The 21811-nt window shown below is 41.7% G+C and overlaps 1 protein-coding gene across 2 annotated transcripts in view; it reads right to left on the bottom strand.

The window, feature by feature from the left end:
• TDRD3 (tudor domain containing 3) overlaps positions 1-21811 on the bottom strand; it is a 474894-nt gene that overhangs the window by 125462 nt on the left and 327621 nt on the right. For both annotated transcript variants that reach the window (XM_073580356.1, XM_073580355.1), the window contains exons 9-10: positions 14469-14625; positions 8218-8343 (exon numbers count right to left, since the gene is read on the bottom strand). In XM_073580356.1, coding sequence (XP_073436457.1) covers positions 8218-8343; positions 14469-14625 — 283 coding nt within the window. The remainder of the gene's footprint in view (positions 1-8217; positions 8344-14468; positions 14626-21811) is intronic.

The following is a 21811-nucleotide window of genomic DNA, read 5'->3' as shown; positions in this document are numbered from 1 at the left end:
CCCAGACAATTTTGTGTTTTCCATGAAAACTCATACTTTTATTAATCAAATGAGTTGCAAAATGAATTTAAAATCTAGTCCAGACATTGACAAGGTTCGAAAAAAAGATTTTTATTTGAAATAATTTTCTCCTTCAAACTATACTTTTGTCAAAGAATACCTTTGACATTCTAGCAGTTAATTTGCTAAGGTAATCTGGAGAAATTTCACCCCATGCTTCCAGAAGCCCCTCCCACAAGTTGGTTACGCTTGATGGGCACTTTTTGCATACCATACGGTTAAGCTGCTCCCACAACAGCTCAATGGGGTTGAGATCTGGGGACTGCGCTGGCCACTCCATTACAGATATTATACCAGCTGCCTGCTTCTTCCCTAAATAGTTCTTGCATAATTTGGAGGTGTGCGTTGGGTCATTGTCTTGTTGTAGGATGAAATTGATTCCAATCAAGCGCTGTCCACAGGGTATGGCATGGCGTTGCAAAATGGAGTGATAGCCTTCCTTATTCAAAATTCTTTTTACCTTGTACAAATCTCCCACTTTACCAGCACCAAAGCAACCCCAGACCATCACATTACCCCCACCATGCTTGACAGATGGCATCAGGCACTCTTCCAGAATCTTTTCAGTTGTTCTGTGTCTCACAAATGTTCTTCTGTGTGATCCAAACACCTCAAACTTGGATTCATCTGTCCATAACACTTTTTTCCAATCTTCATCTGTTCAATGTCTGTGTTCTTTTGCCCATATTAATATTTTCCTTTTATTAGCTAGTCTCAGATATGGCTTTTTCTTTGCCATTCTGCCCTGAGACAAGCATCCTGGAGTCGCCTCGTAACTGTAAACGTTGACACTGGCATTTTGTGTGTACTATTTAATGAAGCTGCCTGTTGAGGATCTGTGAGGCATCGAATTCTCAAACTACAGACTCTAATGTACTTATCTTGTTGCTCAGTTGTGCAGCGGGGCCTCCCACTTCTCTTTCTACTCTGGTTAGAGCCTGTTTGTGCTCTCATCTGAAGGGAGTGGTACACACCGCTGTAGGAAATCTTCAGTTTCTTGGCAATTTCTCACATGGAATAGCCTTAATTTCTAAGAACAAGAATAGACTGTCGAGTTTCACATGAAAGAATGGAACCAACAAATGTAATGCTCCAGATTCTCAACTAGCTCAAAGGAAGGTCAGGTTTATAGCTTCTCTAATCAGGTAAACAGCTTTCAGCTGTGCTAACATACTTGCACAAGGGTTTTCAAGGGTATTCTAACCATCCAATAGCCTTCTTACACAGTTAGCAAACACAAAGTACCATAAGAACACTGGAGTGCTGGTTGTTGGAAATCGGCCTCTATACACCTATGAAGATATTGCATTACAAACCAGACGTTTGCAGCTAGAATAGTCATTTAACACATTAACAATGTATAGAGTGTATTTCTGAATCATTTAATGTTAGCTTCATTGGAAAAAACTGTGCTTTTCTTTCAAAAATAAGGAAATTTCTAAGTGACCCTAAACTTTTGAACGGTATTGTATATACACACATATGCACACACACACATATGATGTTCTATATAACCTCTTTAGTGATACATGGCAGTATAGTGTAATGCGGTTCGGCACTATGCCATGTGGCATTACTATATTAGTTTCTGGATTTGAACAATGCCTTGGCTAGTAACTGTTACTCCTCAGCTGCTTTCTCCAGATAGGGAAGTGCAGCCTTTATTATCCATTTCTTAATTAAAACCAGTAACAATCAGCTCAGCAACACTTACTGCACGACAAACACGTAAGAAAGCTGTTAGTTTTAGGGTACCGGGGGTTAATGTCATGCGCAGCGGTGCTTAAAGAAAACATTTCCCTGAGGTATATAGAATGTATATCTATTACATTTGTCTAGATTAGGCGACATGAAAGTATACGTAAAATATATATTGCAGGTACTGTACATATATAACTCTGTGAGTGAAGTGCCATATATTCATCAGTTTTGACATTTTCCTTGCCTCACAGCTCGCAGTTTATGTGGTTATAAAGCTGGTACGCATTTCATTAAGAAGGCATAAAAATCTATCAGCCAGAATATTTCCCACACAGTCATGAGTGTCAATAATAGTTTAGGGAAAAAACTCCTACAAATTGACTGGCAAAACTAATCTCACAGGGAACACCGCCAGACAGTGCTTAACATTCAGCTAAACTAGATGCTGGAATCTGACCGTTAGCAGTGGCAATTATACTCCCTGGACACTGCGGATATTCAGCCACTGATAATGTACTGGAAGAAAAACTATTTGCCAACTAATTTCTCTCCCCGCTGTACACAGCATGACTTTACTTTCCCTCCCACAACTATTGGGAGAACTTCTCTTTCTTAAACAACAAAATGAAAATACGGCAGCATTTTCCATTTAGATTTAATAAACTGAGATTATCAACGTCCTAAAGAGTCTCGAAAATCTCAACTCCTCAGATATAAACCATAAATCCAAAAGACACAGATTACTGTAAAACTGCTTAAGCTTTAAAGCTTTCATTCCTCTTTTTATCTCCCCACCATGATCACGCACCAGTGTAGGGACAGAATCATCACTAGCACTGGGCAATTCTCTACGAGCCAAGCTTATAACTGCCTGGACCCTCCAATGTTATGTACACGACATGCAAACTAAGCTGAAATGACTCGAGTCGGTGGAAGCACATTGCGCAGCACTGAAACATGGTAAACTATTTCCAGCCTATTTTATCAGTTCCTCAGTAGGAAATGGTTAAAGAGCGCCAATAGTTCAGCATTAAAAAAAAAAAATGATTAAAGAAGATCTATCACTACCTTGAAATAAAAGGAGACCAAAATAACACTTCCCTCACATATATCAAACTAGGAAAACAACTGTCAAATTTAGTGATAATAGGTGTGACCCTTTGGGAAAGGCAGATTGGAGTAGACTGAAGTCCGGCTCTCCACTGTCTCACTATTTTGAAGTACCGCTGCTAGGGGGAAGGCTACGTGAGGAGCGCGACAATTCCTGGGAGATCAGTGCGGTTATTGTATTTTATAATGGGTGTAGCAATGTGAAAAAAAAAAACCTGTAAAATGAGTTCCTGCAACAACAAAAGTAAATCCTATCACAATCATCTTCTTAGTATGAAGGGCTGTCTGTCTATGTGTGACATGTAGTAAGATTTCCAAACTAACCATTTCCAAGCTGCTATGAATTCTATAAGAAGAGTAACACTTTAGAAGTAGTAGTATCTTTTATAAACCATGCTGTTAAATACACAGGAACTTATTAGATGTCTGATCTATAATTCTGTATGTAGTAAAGTTCGTAGCTGAAGTAAAGGAAAGATTTGCGCGATTTGTGTTTTGTTGATTCATAAAATTGACGACCTTACAAGCTAATCTTAGGCGTGACGTGTATGAGATCAATCACTGAACTCAATAATTGTGTACTTATACAGAGTTCACCAGAGTTCTAAATAATCCAAATTATAGCCTTCTAAATATAATGGTCTTCTAAAGGGAAATGTATCAGGTCTAAATCAAACAGCAATTTGCCTAATTAAAATGCATGCCAACTTTTACAAGAAAATAATAGAAACAAGGATCCTTACCAGATGGAAATGCATACAACTAAGGCCTGTTTCACACATCCGTTTGTCAGCATCAGTCAAGATCCACCAATTTGGAAAAAAACGGATCCGCCATTTTTCTTGGCGGATCCGTTTTTCCCCCATAGACTTGCATTATCGGCGGATCTTGAGGGATGTTCATCCGTTGGATCCGATATTTTGCGGATCCGCCAAAATTTTGGTGTCCGCTGACATCACTGGACAGACAATGCAACGTTTTTTGCAACGTCGGATCCGCATTTTTGCTACTCCGGGAGATTGAACCCTAAATACCGGCCACAGGAAAAAATCAATCTCTCTCTCTCCGTTCTCCACCTTTTTGGCAGCTACCAATTGACAAGGAAAACGTAAGTGTGAAACAGGCCTAATTAGTTAATTCTGTATGTTCTACCACAACACTTTATTGGTAAAATTTCTTAGTAGGAGTAATTAAGGTTCCCTATAGAACAAAATGTACTAACCTTCATGATGGTACACTTTGTTTACATGCACTGTTATCTGTATTCTCAGAGAATATATTGCACTGCATTTAACTTTAGAAGTCATAGGAAACAAACAAGTGTACTATAATAAAGAGATGCATGACTAGATAAAATCATAAAGGAGAACTGTATCTTAACTTGGCCAACAACAAAACAAAATCAGGTAACTAACTGATGTCAGTCATTCCAGAATTTATTTAAATGATCGTCTTTTCAACAAAGTACAAGCACATAGCAGAAACTATGTAATAAGTCTTATCAGAGAAATAGATTATTTTTCTAAACGTAAAATAGGCATAGAAATCTAGAGCTCAAAAAGGGGGATAGGACTGGCTGGATGCTGTTGACAGTTGGTGGGGGTCCTGGGTGACAACCCGTATGGTAATAAATAAATGAATGAACTGATACTACGTGTTTTGGGGAACATAGTCCCACTTCATCAGGGTATACTCCCTACCTCACTTTGATGAAGAGGAATCAACCCCTACTTATAGTATGACTTTTACCTTTTTTTTTTTTTTTTTTTTTTAAATCAAAGAGGGATTTTCCCTTGGAATGGCAAGTCTGCCACTATTTAGTATCCACTGATTATTGACTATTCCTGGGGATAAATAAGAGCAGTATTTGCATAATGCACATTATAATTGCCCTATCCTTAAAGGTAAATATTGTTATCAGCACATAATAATACAATTACTGTATTTTTCGGACTATAAAACGCACTTTTTTCCTCCAAAAATGTGGAGTTTAATGGGAGGTGCGTCTTATAGTTCGGATGCTCTGGCTGTGGTGGGGAGGTGGGGGAGCGGTTTTGGCGGAGCAGCAGGTCACAGAGGTAGGAGCCGGCTGCTGCAGCTAACACCTGTGCCCGCAAGCGAAATGAATATTCACCGCATTCAACGCCCATGAGCATGGAGGGCAATGATTATTCATTGCTCTTTAATGGCATCCTGGTATGATTGGCCTCCATCCCAGTCCTGGTATGCATGGTTCCATCCTTTCCTTATCCTGGTATGATTGGCCCCCACCCCCATCCTGGTGTGCATGTCTCCATCAGAAAACATTAAAAAACAAACCATTACACTTACCTTCCCTGCGCGCCCTCACAGTCTCCTGGTCCGATGCCAGCAGCTGCTTTATACTTGCAAGCAGCACATGGAAGGGACGACATGAACTGCTTGCAAGCCGAAGGGCAGCTGCTGGAATACTCAATGCTCTGCATGTCGGGACTGTGTGTACGGAAAGCAGTGGGTATTCATTGCTCTCTAGCGAGCACAGTGTCAGCCGGAGCCTTCCTGCTGCTGCCGACAGTCACATGTGCCGATAACTAAGGGAAATGAATATTCACCCCACTCCATGAATATTCAATTCTCTTAAGTATCGGCACACATGACCGCCAGCAGATGCAGGAAGTCTCCGGCTGATGGCTGTGCTCCCTTCGGAGCAATGAATACTCACTGCTTTGTGCGCACAAAGTCCCGGCATGCAGAGCATTGAGTATTCCTGCAGCAGCCCTTTGATTTGCAAGCAACGCATGATGTCCCTGCCATTCGCTGCTTACAAGCATAAATCAGTTGCTGGCATCAGAACAGGATGCTGCGAGGGAGCGCCGGAAGGTAAGTGTAATTTTTTTGTGTGTGTTTTTTTTTTTTTTTTAAAGTTTCCTGATGGGGCCATGCATACAAGGACCGGGATGGGGCCAATCATACCAGGATAAGGATGTTAACATGCATACCAGGATGGGGTCATGCATACTAAGACGAGATGGGGGTCTTGCGTACCAGGATAGGGATGAGTGTGATCATTCCTGCCAGGATAGGGATAAGGGGGACCATTCCTACCAGGATAGGGATGAGGGGGACCATTCCTACCAGGATAGGGAGAAGGGGCGCATGCATACCAGGCTAGAGATGAGGAGGAATGTATACCAGAATGGGGATAAGGGGGCCATGCACAATAGGATTGGGATGAGGGAGCCATGCCTACCAAGATAGGGATGAGAGGGCCATGCATACGAGGGTAGGGATGAGATGGGCCATGCATACCAGGGTAGGGATGAGGGAGTAATGCATACCAGGGTAGAGATGAGGGAGCAATGCATACCATGATAGGGATGAGGGAGCAATGCATACCAGGATAGGGATGAGGGAGCAATGCATACCAGGATAGGGATGAGGGGGGGCCATGCATAGCAGGCTAGGGATGAGGGGACCATGTATATCAGGATGGGGATGAGGGGACCATATATACCAGGATAGGGGATATTAAGTACAGAATTGACCACAATTTTGCTTCAATTTTTTCCCCAAATTTCCTCCTCTAAAACCTAGGTGCGGCTTATGGTCCAATATGTCTTATAGTCCGAAAAATACAGTATCTACCTAACTCTAGGTGCCATAATTGCGTTCATGTCTATATTTTAAGGTAATTTTTAGTAATGCCAATATTCCATCATACACTGAATCATGCATTATATTTTATGTAGGTTCTAGGTCTATATTTTTTCCTATGCCCCCTTTCCTAGCTGTTTTGTACGATAGCATCAGCTCATTCAGATTATTGTTCTAGCTTACGCCATTTCCTCCCATTAATCTCACTCACCACAAAACAGACTGACAGCTCACTGATGGATCAAATTACTACTGCCTATTAAAGTCTATGGAGACATGGAAATGAAAGAGAGAGGAAGGAAGGAAAGAGAGAGAAACACAAAGACTGTGTCGCTGCTTTCTAGTAAGTGTTTATCTCACCAGAGAGCTGGACTCACAAACACATTGCTCCATGCTGCGCCTGATTATGTGCTACAGGTTACCCTAACAATGTCATGCACTGGTTAAGCCAGATGGTTTTTCACACCTGCTTGACTGATAATTTACTTAATCACTCTAACTATTTGAAGTTGGCGAGCTACTGCTTGCCTGACTTTACCCTGAAGAAGCCACGCTGTGTGGCGATACGTGTGGGGCTACTCCCCCTCCTCCATTATCTGACCGGGTGACTTTTCTCTCCAGGATCCAACAGGTCTTATGCAGCCTCATTTCTTCTCCTCCCTTTCTAACCCTATGCTTATTTCTCAGAGGGTCGTTCCCTTATTCCCTTTGTCACTTTTTGCGTTTCATTGAACTACCTAAAGGGGGGCATACAGGTGTTTTGTATTGTTATTGCTGTCATTGTTTGTGACTCTGTAGGCTTCATACTGTTGAGTCTCACTTGTTTTTGATATCATATACCTTGTGAGTACATTATTATAGCCTGTCAGTGCAGGTCCCATCCTGTGGAGCTTCATTAGCTTTTCACATTATTTCTAGCTGCTCAGTGTGGTTTACCATAAAACACTCCTGGTGCACATAGTGGAGGAATGTCTTTTTTTGGCGGGGCACTTACAAGGCCATCCATGTGTGTTCACCTCACGGTTTTTTGATTGTTTTTAATCTTTTTGTTGCTTGTCTCACTTTGAAATGCTTAAATAATAAAATATATTTATTTTTTGTTATATTGTTTTTTGGTGATCCTTTCCTCTACACGCTACTTTTTCTCCTTTATGAATATGTGCTACAGGAAGACAGGAGACAAGAAATGCCTCACTGTCTCTGCGTATTTTGTTAATAAGACATCATAGCAGCTGGTCTTCTCCTATTAGCTTAGGGAGAACTGAAAATTAGAAAAGGTGCATGCAGATGTGGAAAATGGTGAAAAATTCTGGGTACAGGTTATGCAGAAAAAGTGTCATTCTGGTTCCCTGAAAAGAAAGTTAGTGTAGGAATCTTTTTTTTTTTGGTTTTTGAAGTTCTTCACTGAGATTCTCCAGAATGAGAATCATCCATATTCCATTCACAAAACATTGATTTTTAATAAATCGACAAATATTCAAGATCTCTACTACATTAAGTGCAAACAGAATTACTTAATGCAAATCACATAATACTCGGAAATGCTTCCTCAAGTTATGTTTGTCCAAGCAGTGGGCTTAAACCAGATGTGAACTTTTTTTTATAGTCTTAAAAATACATCAACAGCTTTAAATGTTTAGTGTTATAAATGTAAAAAAAAACCTAAACCAAACATAGTCTATATATAAAATGTAAAATAAATGTGCATCATACCTTCTAGTGAAAAAGTTCCCATTTTGGACTCAAGAAAGTCAAACAGAGTACTAGGTGCAGAAGGTCTAGCATTTGATATTTCATCGTCCGCTTCTGCCCGGGTTCTTCCACGACCTTTCCCTTTACCTGTTCATAGCACAAATGACATATTAGTTTTCTCACAGTGTTAAGTTGTAATTTTTTTTATTCAGGATCATTACCTAAATTGTTAACAAAATCTACATTACCTGTTCGACATGTACAAAAAAAAAAAAAAGGTGGAAGTATTTGGTGACTTGCAAAAAAAAAAACCTACTATGTATCAGCTTGATCTAAACTATACTTTCCCTCTAACCCAGAGACTGAGAAATTCTCATTGTAGAAGACAACTGCTTTTCAGATGTGGACAATAATGTGGATTGTGATATGATGCTGCAATAACAACACTAAGGACCTACTGAGCAGGGAACTACGGTATCTAATGCATGTAAAAACATGCCAATGAGATAAATAATATAAAAAAAATAGTTTGACACCCATAGCTTTTTCTTAAATATTTGCAACTGTACGATGTCTTGTTTTTTCCTGAATTATTTATAGTTGTCATTAGTAGAGATGGGCGAACCCTAAAAGTAAAGTTCAGGGTGCGTACCGAACACCTACTGTTCGGGCATGGACCCTGAACACAGATTTCACCAGAAAAAGGAAGTTCATGTTACTGTTCGGGTTCGGAGGCTCTGAGATATAAGATCATTAGCACTGGTCAGAGTGCTGCGGCTCCCACGTTGTCAGATGACGGTGTGAGCCTGCAGCTGAGGGGAGGTAAAAAGTTTACCTCCGGACACTGGTGTCTGCTGATGGGACTACTATTCCCATCAGCTTCAATGGAAAGGGCGTTAGGTGAGTATTTTTGTTGTTTATTATTTTGTTTTTTTTACTGACGACAAGGGCTTCAGTGGAATGGGTATGTGAGTAGTAACTGTATTTGCTATTTTTAAACAAAAAAGCAGTCTCCATTATTAAGCCATTGGCTTGATGTCACCGGAAAATTCAAAGGTGACATCAACCTCACAAATATGAACCCCCACTTGCCATTGCCACAGCGAAAGTGGGAAGAGCCGGGCATCTAATAGATGCGTCTTTTCTTCTGGGCTGGCTGCTATTATTAGGCTGGGAGGGCAATATCCATGCCTCCTTACCAGCTTGAGAACACCAGCCCCCAGCTGTCTGCTTTAGCTTGGCTGGTTGTCAAAAATGGGGGAGACCAGACATTTTTTAAAATTATTTATTTAAATAATTAAAATAACATTGTGGGGACCAATCTATTCTTGAAAGCCTGCCCTGCTAAAGCTGAGAGCTGGCAATTGCAGCTCGCAGCTATCAGTTTTGCCTGGCTGGTTATCAAAAATACAGGGGAATTCATGATTTTTAAAAAAAATTACTTATAGCGCAGGTGCCGCCTGATTAATACGCCCATCAGCTGATGCCTGCTCTCAGTGTTATTAGTGGCAGCAAGTATAAGCTGATGGGAGTAGTAGTCCCATCAACCGACACATGATAGGGGCCGTGGATCTCTAACCAGCAGCACTTATCCTACTGCAGACCAGAGGAAGTGTTCTCCGCGCTGTCACGCACATGGCAGTGTCGCAAACACTGGATGTTCAGGCTCCTCATTCAAGTGAATAACTTTCGGGTACTGTTCTGGTACCTGAACAGAACTTATTTTGATCTGTTTGGCTCAACCAGCCAGACCCGAAGATCCAGGGGTTCGCCCATCACTATTCATTAGCACCATTGTGAGATATGCAAGACATGTTGATCAACGCATTCATTTTCTTGGTGGTTGGGGTAAAAATAAACAAAAATAAAAAAAAAAAAAAAAAACTACCAATTCTGCCACCATAACTTTAAACGTAAGTTTTAAATATTTTTTGCAGTGGAATCTAAATGGTAAAATACCGTATATACTCGTGTATAAGCCGAGATTTTCAGCACTTTTTTTGTGCTGAAAACTCCCCGTCTCGGCTTATATACGAGTCATTGCCGGCAGGGGAGGGGGGTGAGCAGAAGACATCATACTCACCCCCCTGGTGTCATCGCTGCATATCAGTCCCTGCATCTTGGGTGCGGCATCTCTCCTCCTGTCTTCCTTCCTGTGCTGAGCGGTCACGTGGTACCGCCCATTAAAGTAATGACTATGCATGCGTCTCCACTCCTATAGGCGTGGAGCGCATATTCATTACTTTAATGAGCAGTATTACTGACCGCTTAGCACAGGAAGGAAGACAGGAAGAGAGATGCTTGCGCCCGAGATGCAGGGACTGATATGCAGCGCCAGGAGGGTGAGTAGCAATGGGGGAGGGGGAGCCATGCAATATTCACCTGGAATACACAAGCTCTCACTGCCCTCACTTCCTACAGACAGCCATTTGTCCTAGCTAATAGTTAGTCCCGCCCCTTCCTCACTCATATAATGCTCCCCATACGTTCACTCACCAGCGATGGATACCGCGTCGCTGATGACTGCACGCCGGCACCCCCACCCACCCAGGTGAGCCTTTAACCACTTCCATACCACAATTTGTACTTGCATGGATTTGGACCGAGTTTTATGGCTAGTTATTTCCTTTACTAGGTACTACTTGATACAGGCTCCATGCCCAGCTCCTAGTGCATGACCAGTCACATTTAAAGTGGTAGGCCACCTTTTTCATCTTTTTCACTATGACCTTCTATTTATTCATATTTAGCCTGGTGTTCTCACCTCCACTTATTTACCTTTATAGACTATGGTGTCACTCCTATTATCGCACTGAACGCGAGTAACTACTATACTGCAGTCTGGTGTGTCGCCTCATTTTTTCTACCAGCTATTATACTCTCATTTGTTTATAATATTATTATTTTGTGCAATTTAATGGTAGTTTCATGCCACTTTAAGCGGATCTGATTGTTCTGACATGACCCTATGTCTAGATTATTCCTTGTCATTCTAGACTGCCCAATCCTGTATAAACTTTATTTATGTTTTTGTTGTAATTTTTTAATGATATGATATTTTCATTGTCAATTATATTTTGTATATATTTTTTCATTTCTAGTTACTGATTAAGGCCAGTGAGGCCGAAACGTCTAGATTATATTCTGGCTGCATTAAAAAATCCCAAAAAAAATATTCTAGAAGTTGAGTGCCAACTTTTCTTTATTATAACTTATAATCATTACTGCAATGCTATAAATATACAGTTAATTTTACACATGTACAGAATAAAAAAATATTTTATTTTTGTATTATTTTGTACACTATTTCAGTGTTTTTTCTTCTACCATTGCTTGATTCCGAACATAAAAAACTGCAATGTGACTGTAGTTGTCAAGGACTAATAAGAGGGAAGCCATGGCAGGTCTAAAAGCTTTTATAAAATCATCAACTGTTACAGAAAGATATTAGCACCCTACAATCATATCTCAGGGTTACTGATGGGGTGACAGAAGGAGCTGCTGTCGCTGATGCTGCATCTAGGTAGTTAAGACTCCTGGGGTCTGCTTTCGCTGTGATACCTGCAGTTGCAGTGGGAGGTCAGCTGTATATACAGTATTACCAACCTCCAAGGATAAAAAGGGACTTCGCCCATATAAAAATCAGACCTCAAATAAAGATTTTTGTCATTTATTTGCCAGAAAAAAAACCAAACAATTTCTTGTCTTGTCAGGGCTCCTGCCTACAATCTGGAGACTACAGCCAGTGTTGAGAGCTGGAAATGACACTTTCTTAGCTTACCTTCAGGGTGCATCAAAGCTCGCATTGGATTTTTTAAATTCAGCAAGTAAACCATTAAAATCTATACTGCAGACCCATAGATACATGTAGATTTGGTCTAATTAGCGGTTTTTGGGGGCAAAAGTCTTCTTTTAAGAACACTCGAAATGTACTCTTCCAATTGCATACTAAAGTACTAAATTCTAAACCAAATAAAATTTACAGCACTTCAGAATATCTTGCAGCTATTTAAAGATACCATAATATCAAATCAAGTATTATAATCGATTAACAAGGAAAAAAAAAACCCGCTAAAGTGTTTATTCCTTCTTCACAGTCATATCAAGGATAACGCAAGTAAGCTAGAAAAATAAAATGTACTTTAAAGCTTTATAATTTCAGCTGCTAAAGTAAAAAATAATGGTTTATTTAACTCTGACTTTTCCTACACAGGTTGACCGTTATCCCAAATAACTAAATTATTTGGTGACGTTCAGTTTTTGGCTTCTGCTATATGGAACACCTATGTACAACAATCTTTCCTACATAGTTATTAGAGAACAATACTCATAAAAAAATAGGGATATCTGGCTTTCTGGCAAAATTTTCACACTACAGTGATATTTTATCAAGAAAGTAGTTCATGTAAGTAGAAGCTTGTAATGGTGATTCCTCATCTCAAACAATTTATCTAAAGAGAAGCCAAAAACAGTGGTGGGTATACCCCAACAAATAATGTCAATGTCTCAGTAACTTGTCATGTGACCATGAACATCAATTACGGATGGACAACGAAGTCTCATGCTGTTCACAAGATTTATTGTCTACTGAAGCATAGCATCCTACTCTTCTTGCAGGGCAGCCCCCAGGTCACTGAGGTTCTGAGATACAGAGTTACGAGCCTCTACATGGTGACCCAGCTGATTCCATAGGTTTTCTATGGGATTCAGGTATGGAGAAAGTGCAGGGCCACTCCATTTGAAGTACCCCAGTCTACAGCAACTGTTCTCTTAATGATTCAACCTCGATTAGCTGGAGCATCGTCGTCCATGAGGTTAAATTACGCCTGTGTTATCTGTGCAGAGGTATAGTGACTGGATTAATTATGATATTCAAGGGGCTTGTCACTGTACCATTTGCAAAGTGTAGGGCAGCTCTGTACTGACTAGACACACCTGCCCACACTGTAACACAGCCACCAAAGGCTTGTCTGGTGACAACAGTGGCTGACACATAGCGCTCCCCTTGACGTCTCCAACATCGTTGGCGGCCATCATTTATGCTCAGTGTGAATCGACTTTCATCAGTGAACAGTACTGAGGCCCACTGGTCCCTTGTCCAGCGCAGATGCTCCCTGACCCATGCAAGACTATGACACCTGTGTCTGGTGGTGTGGTCAGGTAGCCTTGCAGGTTGTCTAGCACGCAGACCATGCTGATGTAAACAGTTTGAATGGTCTGACGTGACATTTGGGTGCCTCTCACCTCCCTTAAATGTACATGGAGTTGTGTGGCATTGATCATCTGGAAGTGCATTGTTCACAATGAAGCGGTCATCAGTGTAGGATGTGGCCTAAGGACGTCCACTTCTCTACCTTTCTGTAACTCTTCCAGTCTCTCTGCATCAACCTGCTGATGACACGCTCAGTGGCCACTTCCATTTGAGAACATCCTGCTTGAAACATCACAATGGTGAGGTACTGTTGATCAATTGTTAGGTGTCATCTTCGTCTCATTATGTCAAAATGTGAACAGCATGATGTAAAGGACTGTTTACTACCAATTCTAACTGAACCCCCAAATGTATTGACCGATTTATGGATCACACACCTGTTGTGATATTTTTCATTAAGCTCCTTGTTAGAGAAAAGCAAGTTGTGAAAAAGTACTGAACCATTGAACAGTTGGACATCTGCATTCAAATGCTTGGAGATTGTCATATTAAGTTCACCTGAAAAGGGGGAGTACATTTTAGGTTCATCCTCAAATTTCACCTGAAAGCCAAATATTCTTAACATTTTGGGAGTAGTGTGTATGTTACAATTGAATAACTAATGTAATGTGTTGGTCCAGCCAGTACATGAATGTGTACGGTATATTACTGCAAATAAAACAATTGAAAGGCAAGGTATCCTACTTGTGCATTGTAAGGAGAGTTTGTGCATCTGCACTCCAGATTCAACATAGCATCATTACAGCTTTGGGAGCTAAGCTTAAGATTGCTTCAAATAAGGCACTGATGGACATTTTGGGAATATATTTCTATCACGCTACAAAATAATAGTGGGACTGCACATGGAATATTGTGCAGTTTTTAGCACCACTGCGCAAGAAAAACATAACACAGCTTAAGTGAGTGCAAAGGTGGACCACAAAAGCCGTAAATGGATTAATGGAAACGCGTTGTGTCTAATAATCTGCAAAATATGGTATTTTACTTTAGTATGTACGGTATTTATATTTTACTTGTAACTTCTAGACATCAGCCATTCATTCTGATACATGATGTATACCTCGGGGTGGGGGCCCTTGAACAGGTTTTGGTTTGCTGCCAGCAAGAAGGAAATTTAGAGCTGCCTCCAAATTGTTGCTGAAGTCCATGAGTGCCTGCCTTGCTGCTTCTTTGCTGAAGCCCATCTCTGTGATGTGTCTCAGGGCCTTTTCATCAACCTTTATTAAAATAAAAAATACATAAGGAAAATCAGGAACAAGCTGTGCAACATTTTCTATTCCGGCACAATATTTTCAGTACTGTTAACTTATTCACCCTGGTGATTTCCCAAAGTATTTAAATAAAGCAATGCAAAGAATCAAAACACAAAATCCCCCAAAACAAGATCATTTATTTAATATGATGATTCTCTGATCAAATAGAAAGGCTATGAAAGAAACAGCAGAAGGAGCATTCAAACGACGTACATGGAACATCTGCAGAGAAATGGAGTCTTTTTATTAAAAACACGAAATGACACAAAAAACAGCGCAAGGCAAATAGAAAGATGTACTGTCGCTCTAACAATTTGCACATTAAAGAGGAGATGTTATACTGATCTTTCAGTCTTCAGCGCTATTTAGTTGGTTAGGACTTGAGCAATTTTCAAATGCAATTACATTACTGAGTGACAAATCAGATCTTCGATCGCAAAAAGGTACTGAGATCAAATGACTAAAACAACAAATAATCTTAGATAATTAGAATAGAAAATCTATTGCAGAAAGGTACAGGCTAAGGGAGACATGGCGTTTTGTTACAATGTCCAATCGAAACATTATCACCATTGTCGAGGGGCGCTTCCCATTCTCCTTTAGTTCTCAAAAATAATGTTCGGCTCCCGAGATACAGATCAATATAGTTACATCTCACTTACTGCAACAAAATAATGGCCAAATCACATCATTATTACTGAGCACCTTAGACAAATTATTATTTAAAGGGGTCTGAAATAAAAATTTGTATGACAGGTCTATTGGCACACGTCATAAAACCTTATGATTAAACCTCCAGCATCTAAGAATTTCACTGACCTGAAAAAACTGTCCTGTGCAGGAATCTATAAAGTGCACGTGCATTTCATCTAAGATCCATAATCATCCTGCATTAAAGTAGTTGTCCAGGCGTAGGTATATAAATGACTCAGATACAAAATAGGTCGTCAATAGCATATCAGAGGGGGTCTTTACAGCCGGCAACCCCAAATGATTAGCTCCTTTTTGCTCCATAACCAGACAGATGAAAATACTTTGATTGCTGAACGCAGCCCAATTCAAAGTGTTGCTGCTGTTAACGACTGCTGCAGCGGAGCTCCTGCTCTTTTGGATAGAAAGTACTCAACAGCTCTCTTTAAAGTGTTTACATCTGGCTGTCTCTGGAGTAAAAATCATCAGATTGTTGACTGTGCCAGCAGTTGGACCCACACCAACCTGCCATCAATAACCAATAGTGTTAATAGGTCATTAAAGGGAACCTGTCAGCAGGACTGTGCTCAGTAACCTACAGACAGTGTCGGGTCGGAGCCGGTACACTGATTAAAATGATACCTTGGTTGATGAAATCCATCTTATGGTTGTTTTTTAATCTTTATTTTCAGTTTTGTGTTAATGAGATTCCCATGCCATAAGACTGCTGACAGGTCATTGCTCCCTCACTGACCTGCCCCCTAGTTTGCATAATGAATATCTGTATGTAAGTAAAAAAACTTAAAAAAAAAAAACGCTTCTACAGGCAAGTGCCAGCCTTGGCACCTGCTCTGCAGCAAAATCACATGTTTTATGTGCCAATAATACATTTTTTTTCAAGTTATTCAGCTACAGGAAAAAAAAAAACAATTTGAATATGGCGCCCATCGCACCTGGGCATTAGCTGCTATCGGTGTCTGCTGCGGTGATCCGATAGCTGCTACTGCGCCGGCGGTGCCATCTTATTGGAGAAGAAAATTCCTCCTCCAAGATAGCACCACCTCCGCAGTAGCAGCTCGGAGATAGCCGACAGCTGCTACCGCGCAGGTGTGGGCAGCGCCATCTTGGAGGTGGAATTTTATTCTACTTCTACAGTAAGATGGCGTCGCCGGCGCATGCTCAGTAACAGCTCTCGGCAAATTCCCCCTCCAAGATGGCGCTGCCTGCGCAGTAGCAGCTCGGAGATAGCCGAGAGCTGCTAGTGCGCAGACAGCGCCATCTTGGAGGAGGAATTTTTCTCTTCTTCTCCAGTAAGATGGTGCCACCAGCGCATGCGCAGTAGCAGCTATCGGATTACCGCAGCAGACAAGTGATAGCAGCTACCACACAGACGCGGCGGGCACCATTTTCAAATTGTTCTTTTTTTTTCCTCTAGCTAAATAACCTGAAAAAAATGTATTATTGGCACACAAAACATGCACCTGCTGCAGAAGCTTTTTTTTAAAAAGTATATACAGATATTCTTTATGCAAACTACGGGGAAGGTCAGTGAGGGATCAGTGACCTATCAGCAGACTGCATCATGAATGTGTAGTCAGAGCACACATTCATGAACCCCACCTTAGGGCACGATAATCTCATAAACACAAAACTGAAAATAAAGATTAAAGAACCACCACAAGATGGATTTCATCAACAAAGCTATCATTTTAATCAGTATAAGGCTGGTTTCACATTAGCGCTTTTTAAGCGCACGCACGGCCGGGGTAGCTCCGCCCCCGAGCCGGCTCTCTGCCCGGCGTGCCCGCCCCTTGCTTGTAGCGCCGCCTCCTAGCGCACAGTGGCGCCTGCGATCGGCGCACCCTATCTTTAGCATAGGGTGCGCAGATCGTGCGCAGGCCGTGCGCTAGTTGCGCTTTGACCTGCGCTGCGCACTTTTGACGGTGCGCCGTGCGCGCCAAAATCCGAAAAGTTTGATTTTGGCGCGCACGGCGGACCGTCAAAAGTGTACAGCGCAGGTCAAAGCGCAACTAGCGCACGGCCTGCGCACGATCTGCGCACCCTATGCTAAAGATAGGGTGCGCCGATCGCAGGCGCCGCTGTGCGCTAGGAGGCGGCGCTACAAGCAAGGGGCGGGCACGCCGGGCAGAGAGCCGGCTCGGGGGCGGAGCTACCCCCGGCCGTGCGTGCGCTTAAAAAGCGCTAACGTGAAACCAGCCTAACAGCGCTGACCTGACACTGTGTGTAGGTTACTATGCACAATCCTGCTGACAGGTTCCCTTTAAATTCTTATGCACAGATAACCACTTCAGCAAAAAAGGAACTACATGCAACAATATACCACCACTTTGTAATTGTAGGATCCTGTAATCAAGGAGAAAGTAGCTGTGTCACTTAACTTAAAGGGCTGTTCCTATATGGGACATTTATGGTAGAGGGATAGGATATTCCATAATTGTCTGATAGAAGTAAGCCCCAGCTTGTTCTATCAGACATTTGCGTATGCACAACAACCTCTCCATTTCTGACTTAGCCCTGCTTTCTAAAATGATTTTTTGAAAATGCATGGCAGTGATATGTCTTAAATTTTCCAAATGGGAACACCACTTTCAGATGTAATACAGACACTTCATCAGGATGCCAAAAGAATTGTGTTTGGGAGAAAGGAAAAAGCTTTTATTGGGCTCCATAGCCCTAATATTATACTGCCAGGTGGCGAGACCCCAGCAATCAGACACCAGCTAATTTCCTACTTATAGAATATACTAAAGATAGAGAATTATTGGAATGAAACACAAGCCACATTGAAAAACATCTAACTAGCTGCATTTTTACGAATGAGTTAAAAAAAATGGAGATGAATTGAAAAGAATTACTCTTTCAGTACCTCTTGTAATCAAAAGCTCAACTCCAATAATAAAGAGGAAAAATGCTAGATGTTCTCATATCTCCTTCTGAGCTTTATACTTCCAGAAAAATCACATCTATATTTTACTATCCATTGTCAGAGTGAAAATGCAAAATAAATCTCACTGTGCTAAAACAGTTACATAATAGAGATCTAAGAACAAGGTGTAGAATTAAAGGATGCCGTTTACTCTTATCAAAGAAAGAAAATCAAATGTATATGTGTGCAATTAGTCACGGTCATACCGTATTTTTCGGATTATAAGAAGCACTTTTTTCCCCCAATTTGGGGGGATAATGGGGGTGCATCTTATAATTTGAATATACCTTACTGGCCGCGGTGGAGCAGGGTCCCAGGGTCGCTGCTGGAAGAGGCAAAAGAGGTGGGTGGCTGTAGGCTGGGATGAGGGGGGTGTTTGGAAGTGCGACACTGCGGGTGGTCGTGGTGTGGGGGCTCCGCCGACATTTTGTGAAAGCTCGGCACCCCCACACTTCCATGGTTTACATTGCGGTGGATTCCGGGAAAATGGCAGTGGATGCAGAGATGGAGATCTCGGCACCAAGATCTCGGGAGAGGAGATCTCAGCACCAAAATCGCCATCTGTTTATGTGCCGCCCCCGGCCATTTTCTCAGAGTCCACCGCAATGTAAACGACGGAAGTGCAGGGGTCCCGAGCTTTCACAAAATGTTGGCAGAGCCCCCACACCATCGAACACCCCTTTCTCTCAGTCTGGGGTCCGCAGCATCGCCCCACTCCTGCCTCCACCAGCAGCGACCCTGGGACCCAGCTTCACCGCAACCACCACCCCTAGTAAGCAAAAAGACGCATGGATTGTAAGAAGCACCACCATTTTATTTAAAAAAGATTTTTTTCCTATTTTTCTCCTCAAAATTTGGGGGTGAGTTTTATAATCCAGTGCGTCTTATAATCCACAAAATACGGTAAATTGCGCATACACTCATACTGTAATAACAAACTAAAAAATACAATTAAAAATACATAAATTTCACACTATTCAGTAACAGAATATTCTATAATGAGGAAAGGCAACATAGGTACTTAAAAAAAAATCAGACTACCGTATATACTCTTGTATAAACTGACCCAAGTACAAGCTGAGGCACCTAATGTTGCGACGAAAAGCTGGGAAAACTTTATTGACTCGCGTATAAGCCGGGTATGCATTATCCCCTCATCTCCATCCTTGTCTGCATGGCTCCTTATTCTCATCCTTGTCTGCATGGCTCCTTATTCCCATCCTTGTCTGCATGGCTCCTTATTCCCATCCTTGTCTGCATGGCTCCTTATTCCCATCCTTGTCTGCATGGCTCCTTATTCCCATCCTTGTCTGTATGGCTCCTTATTCCCATCCTTGTCTGCATGGCTCCTTACTTCCAATCCCTCTATGCATGGCTCCTTACTTCCTTTCCCTGTATGCATGGCTCCCTATTCCCATCCTTGTCTGCATGGCTCCTTATTTGCATTCTTGTCTGCATGGCTCCTTATTAGCATCCTTGTCTGCATGGCTCCTTATTTCCCATCCTTGTCTGCATGGCTCCTTATTTCCCATCCTTGTCTGCATGGCTCCTTATTTCCCATCCTTGTCTGCATGGCTCCTTATTTCCCATACTTGTCTGCATGGCTCCTTATTTCCCATCCTTGTCTGCATGGCTCCTTATTCCCATCTTTGTCTGCATGGCGCCTTATTTCCCATCCTTGTCTGCATGGCTCCTTATTTCCCATCCTTGTCTGCATGGTGCCTTATTTCCCATCCTTGTCTGCATGGCTCCTTATTTCCCATCCTTGTCTGCATGGCTCCTTATTCCCATCCTTGTCTGCATGGCTCCTTATTCCCATCCTTGTCTGCACGGCTCCTTATCCCTATCCTTGTCTGCACGGCTCCTTATCCCTATCCTTTTCTGCATGGCTCCTTAAACAAATTAGTTCATTAAGAGCTTGTCTAAACAAAAAACTTTTAGTTGATTAAGACTGGAATCGAGAGCAGACTCCATTGTGCGTTTGGAGAGCCCCTGATGTGCCTAAACAGTGGAACCCTCCCACAAATGACCCCATTTTGAAAATTAGACCTCTCAAGGAATTTATCTAGATGTGCGGTGAGCACATTGAACCCCCAGGTGCTTCACAGAAATTTATAACGTTGAGCCATGAAAATAAACAAAAAATAAAATCAATTTTTTTTCCACGAAAATGTTCTTTTAGCCCCAAATTTTTTATATTTTCATAATGGCAACAGGAGAAAATGAACCCCAAAATTTGATGCGCAAGTTCATGCGAGTCGTGTAGAGTGTATCAGGTTGGCTTACGAGAGTTGCGTAGGGTGCATCAGGTTAGCTTACAAGAGTTGTGTAGAATGCATCAGGTTGGCGTACAAGAGTTGTGTAGAATGCATCAGGTTGGCGTACAAGAGTTGTGTACAGTGCATCAGGTTGGCGTACAAGAGTTGTGTAGAGTGCATCAGGTTAGCGTATGATGTATAAACAGGAAAATGCAGCATAGAAAGGTTTAAAGGGAACCTGTCACCAGAAATAACGATGTTAACCTGCAGATATGTTATCAATCTGCAAGCTAACAACGTTATGCTGTCCAGCACCTGCAAGTAGCCGAAAGCAGCAGGGAGAAAATGATTCTCCATTCTACAGAGCGGACGCAGTAACCACACCCCCAACCCTGACTGACAGCTGGATGCAATGTAGAGCCTGTATCAGTCATGGCCGGGAGCATGGCTACAGCGGCCACTCTGTATATTTAAAGCAATGAATGAACCTGTGCCGCCCCCACCTGCATGACTGAATACCGAATGCTGGCGGGGAGAATAAAGATCATTTTCTCCCTGCTGCATTCAGTTGCGTGCATGCGGCAGACAGCATAATAACGCAGCTAACTTTCAGATTATCTTCATGTTTAACAGCGTTATTCCTGGTAACAGGTTGTCTTTAAATAGTGATTTTTATTAGCAAATATCTTTTAGAATAACAGTTTACAGAAAAGTGTAAAAAAGACAGACAAACGAAAGACAGCCATGAGTACATAAAAAACCACAACAAGTGAAGTGACAATTACATAGACTATATAAGTAGTCACAAATGAAGGGCAAAAACAGTCATAGGTGAAGATAAAAACTGGAGAATTTTTATTGATACATAAATTTCATACAGACAAACAATATCAGATGGGGCTGGAAGATGTAAAGGTCATTCAAACCACATATGTGAGGCCCAGGGTAGGTATGTAGGAAGGCAGATATATAGTAATGTCATAGTACAAAAACCATATGTGCACAGTGGCAGAATAGATAAAAGCCGCAGGTACGTGACAACATCATATAGTACAAGTAACCAGCACAATACCCATAAGTGCATAATAGCACAAGCAAAACCTGACATAAGTGAAATCACCAAGGCCTAAACATGGCCATACACGTCAGGTACATAGGTAGCAAATAAATGTGCTTAAGGAAACAAACATGAGCTAAAGTACCTGCAAATGAATAGCCGCCTTCCTCCACGTCCCACCCGCCCCGACGCGCGTTT

Source organism: Dendrobates tinctorius, unplaced genomic scaffold (assembly GCF_039654945.1).
Source record: "Dendrobates tinctorius isolate UK_male_01 unplaced genomic scaffold, ASM3965494v1 ptg000064l, whole genome shotgun sequence".
Taxonomy (NCBI): Eukaryota; Metazoa; Chordata; class Amphibia; order Anura; family Dendrobatidae; genus Dendrobates; species Dendrobates tinctorius.
This window is presented reverse-complemented; position numbering and strand designations above follow the sequence as displayed.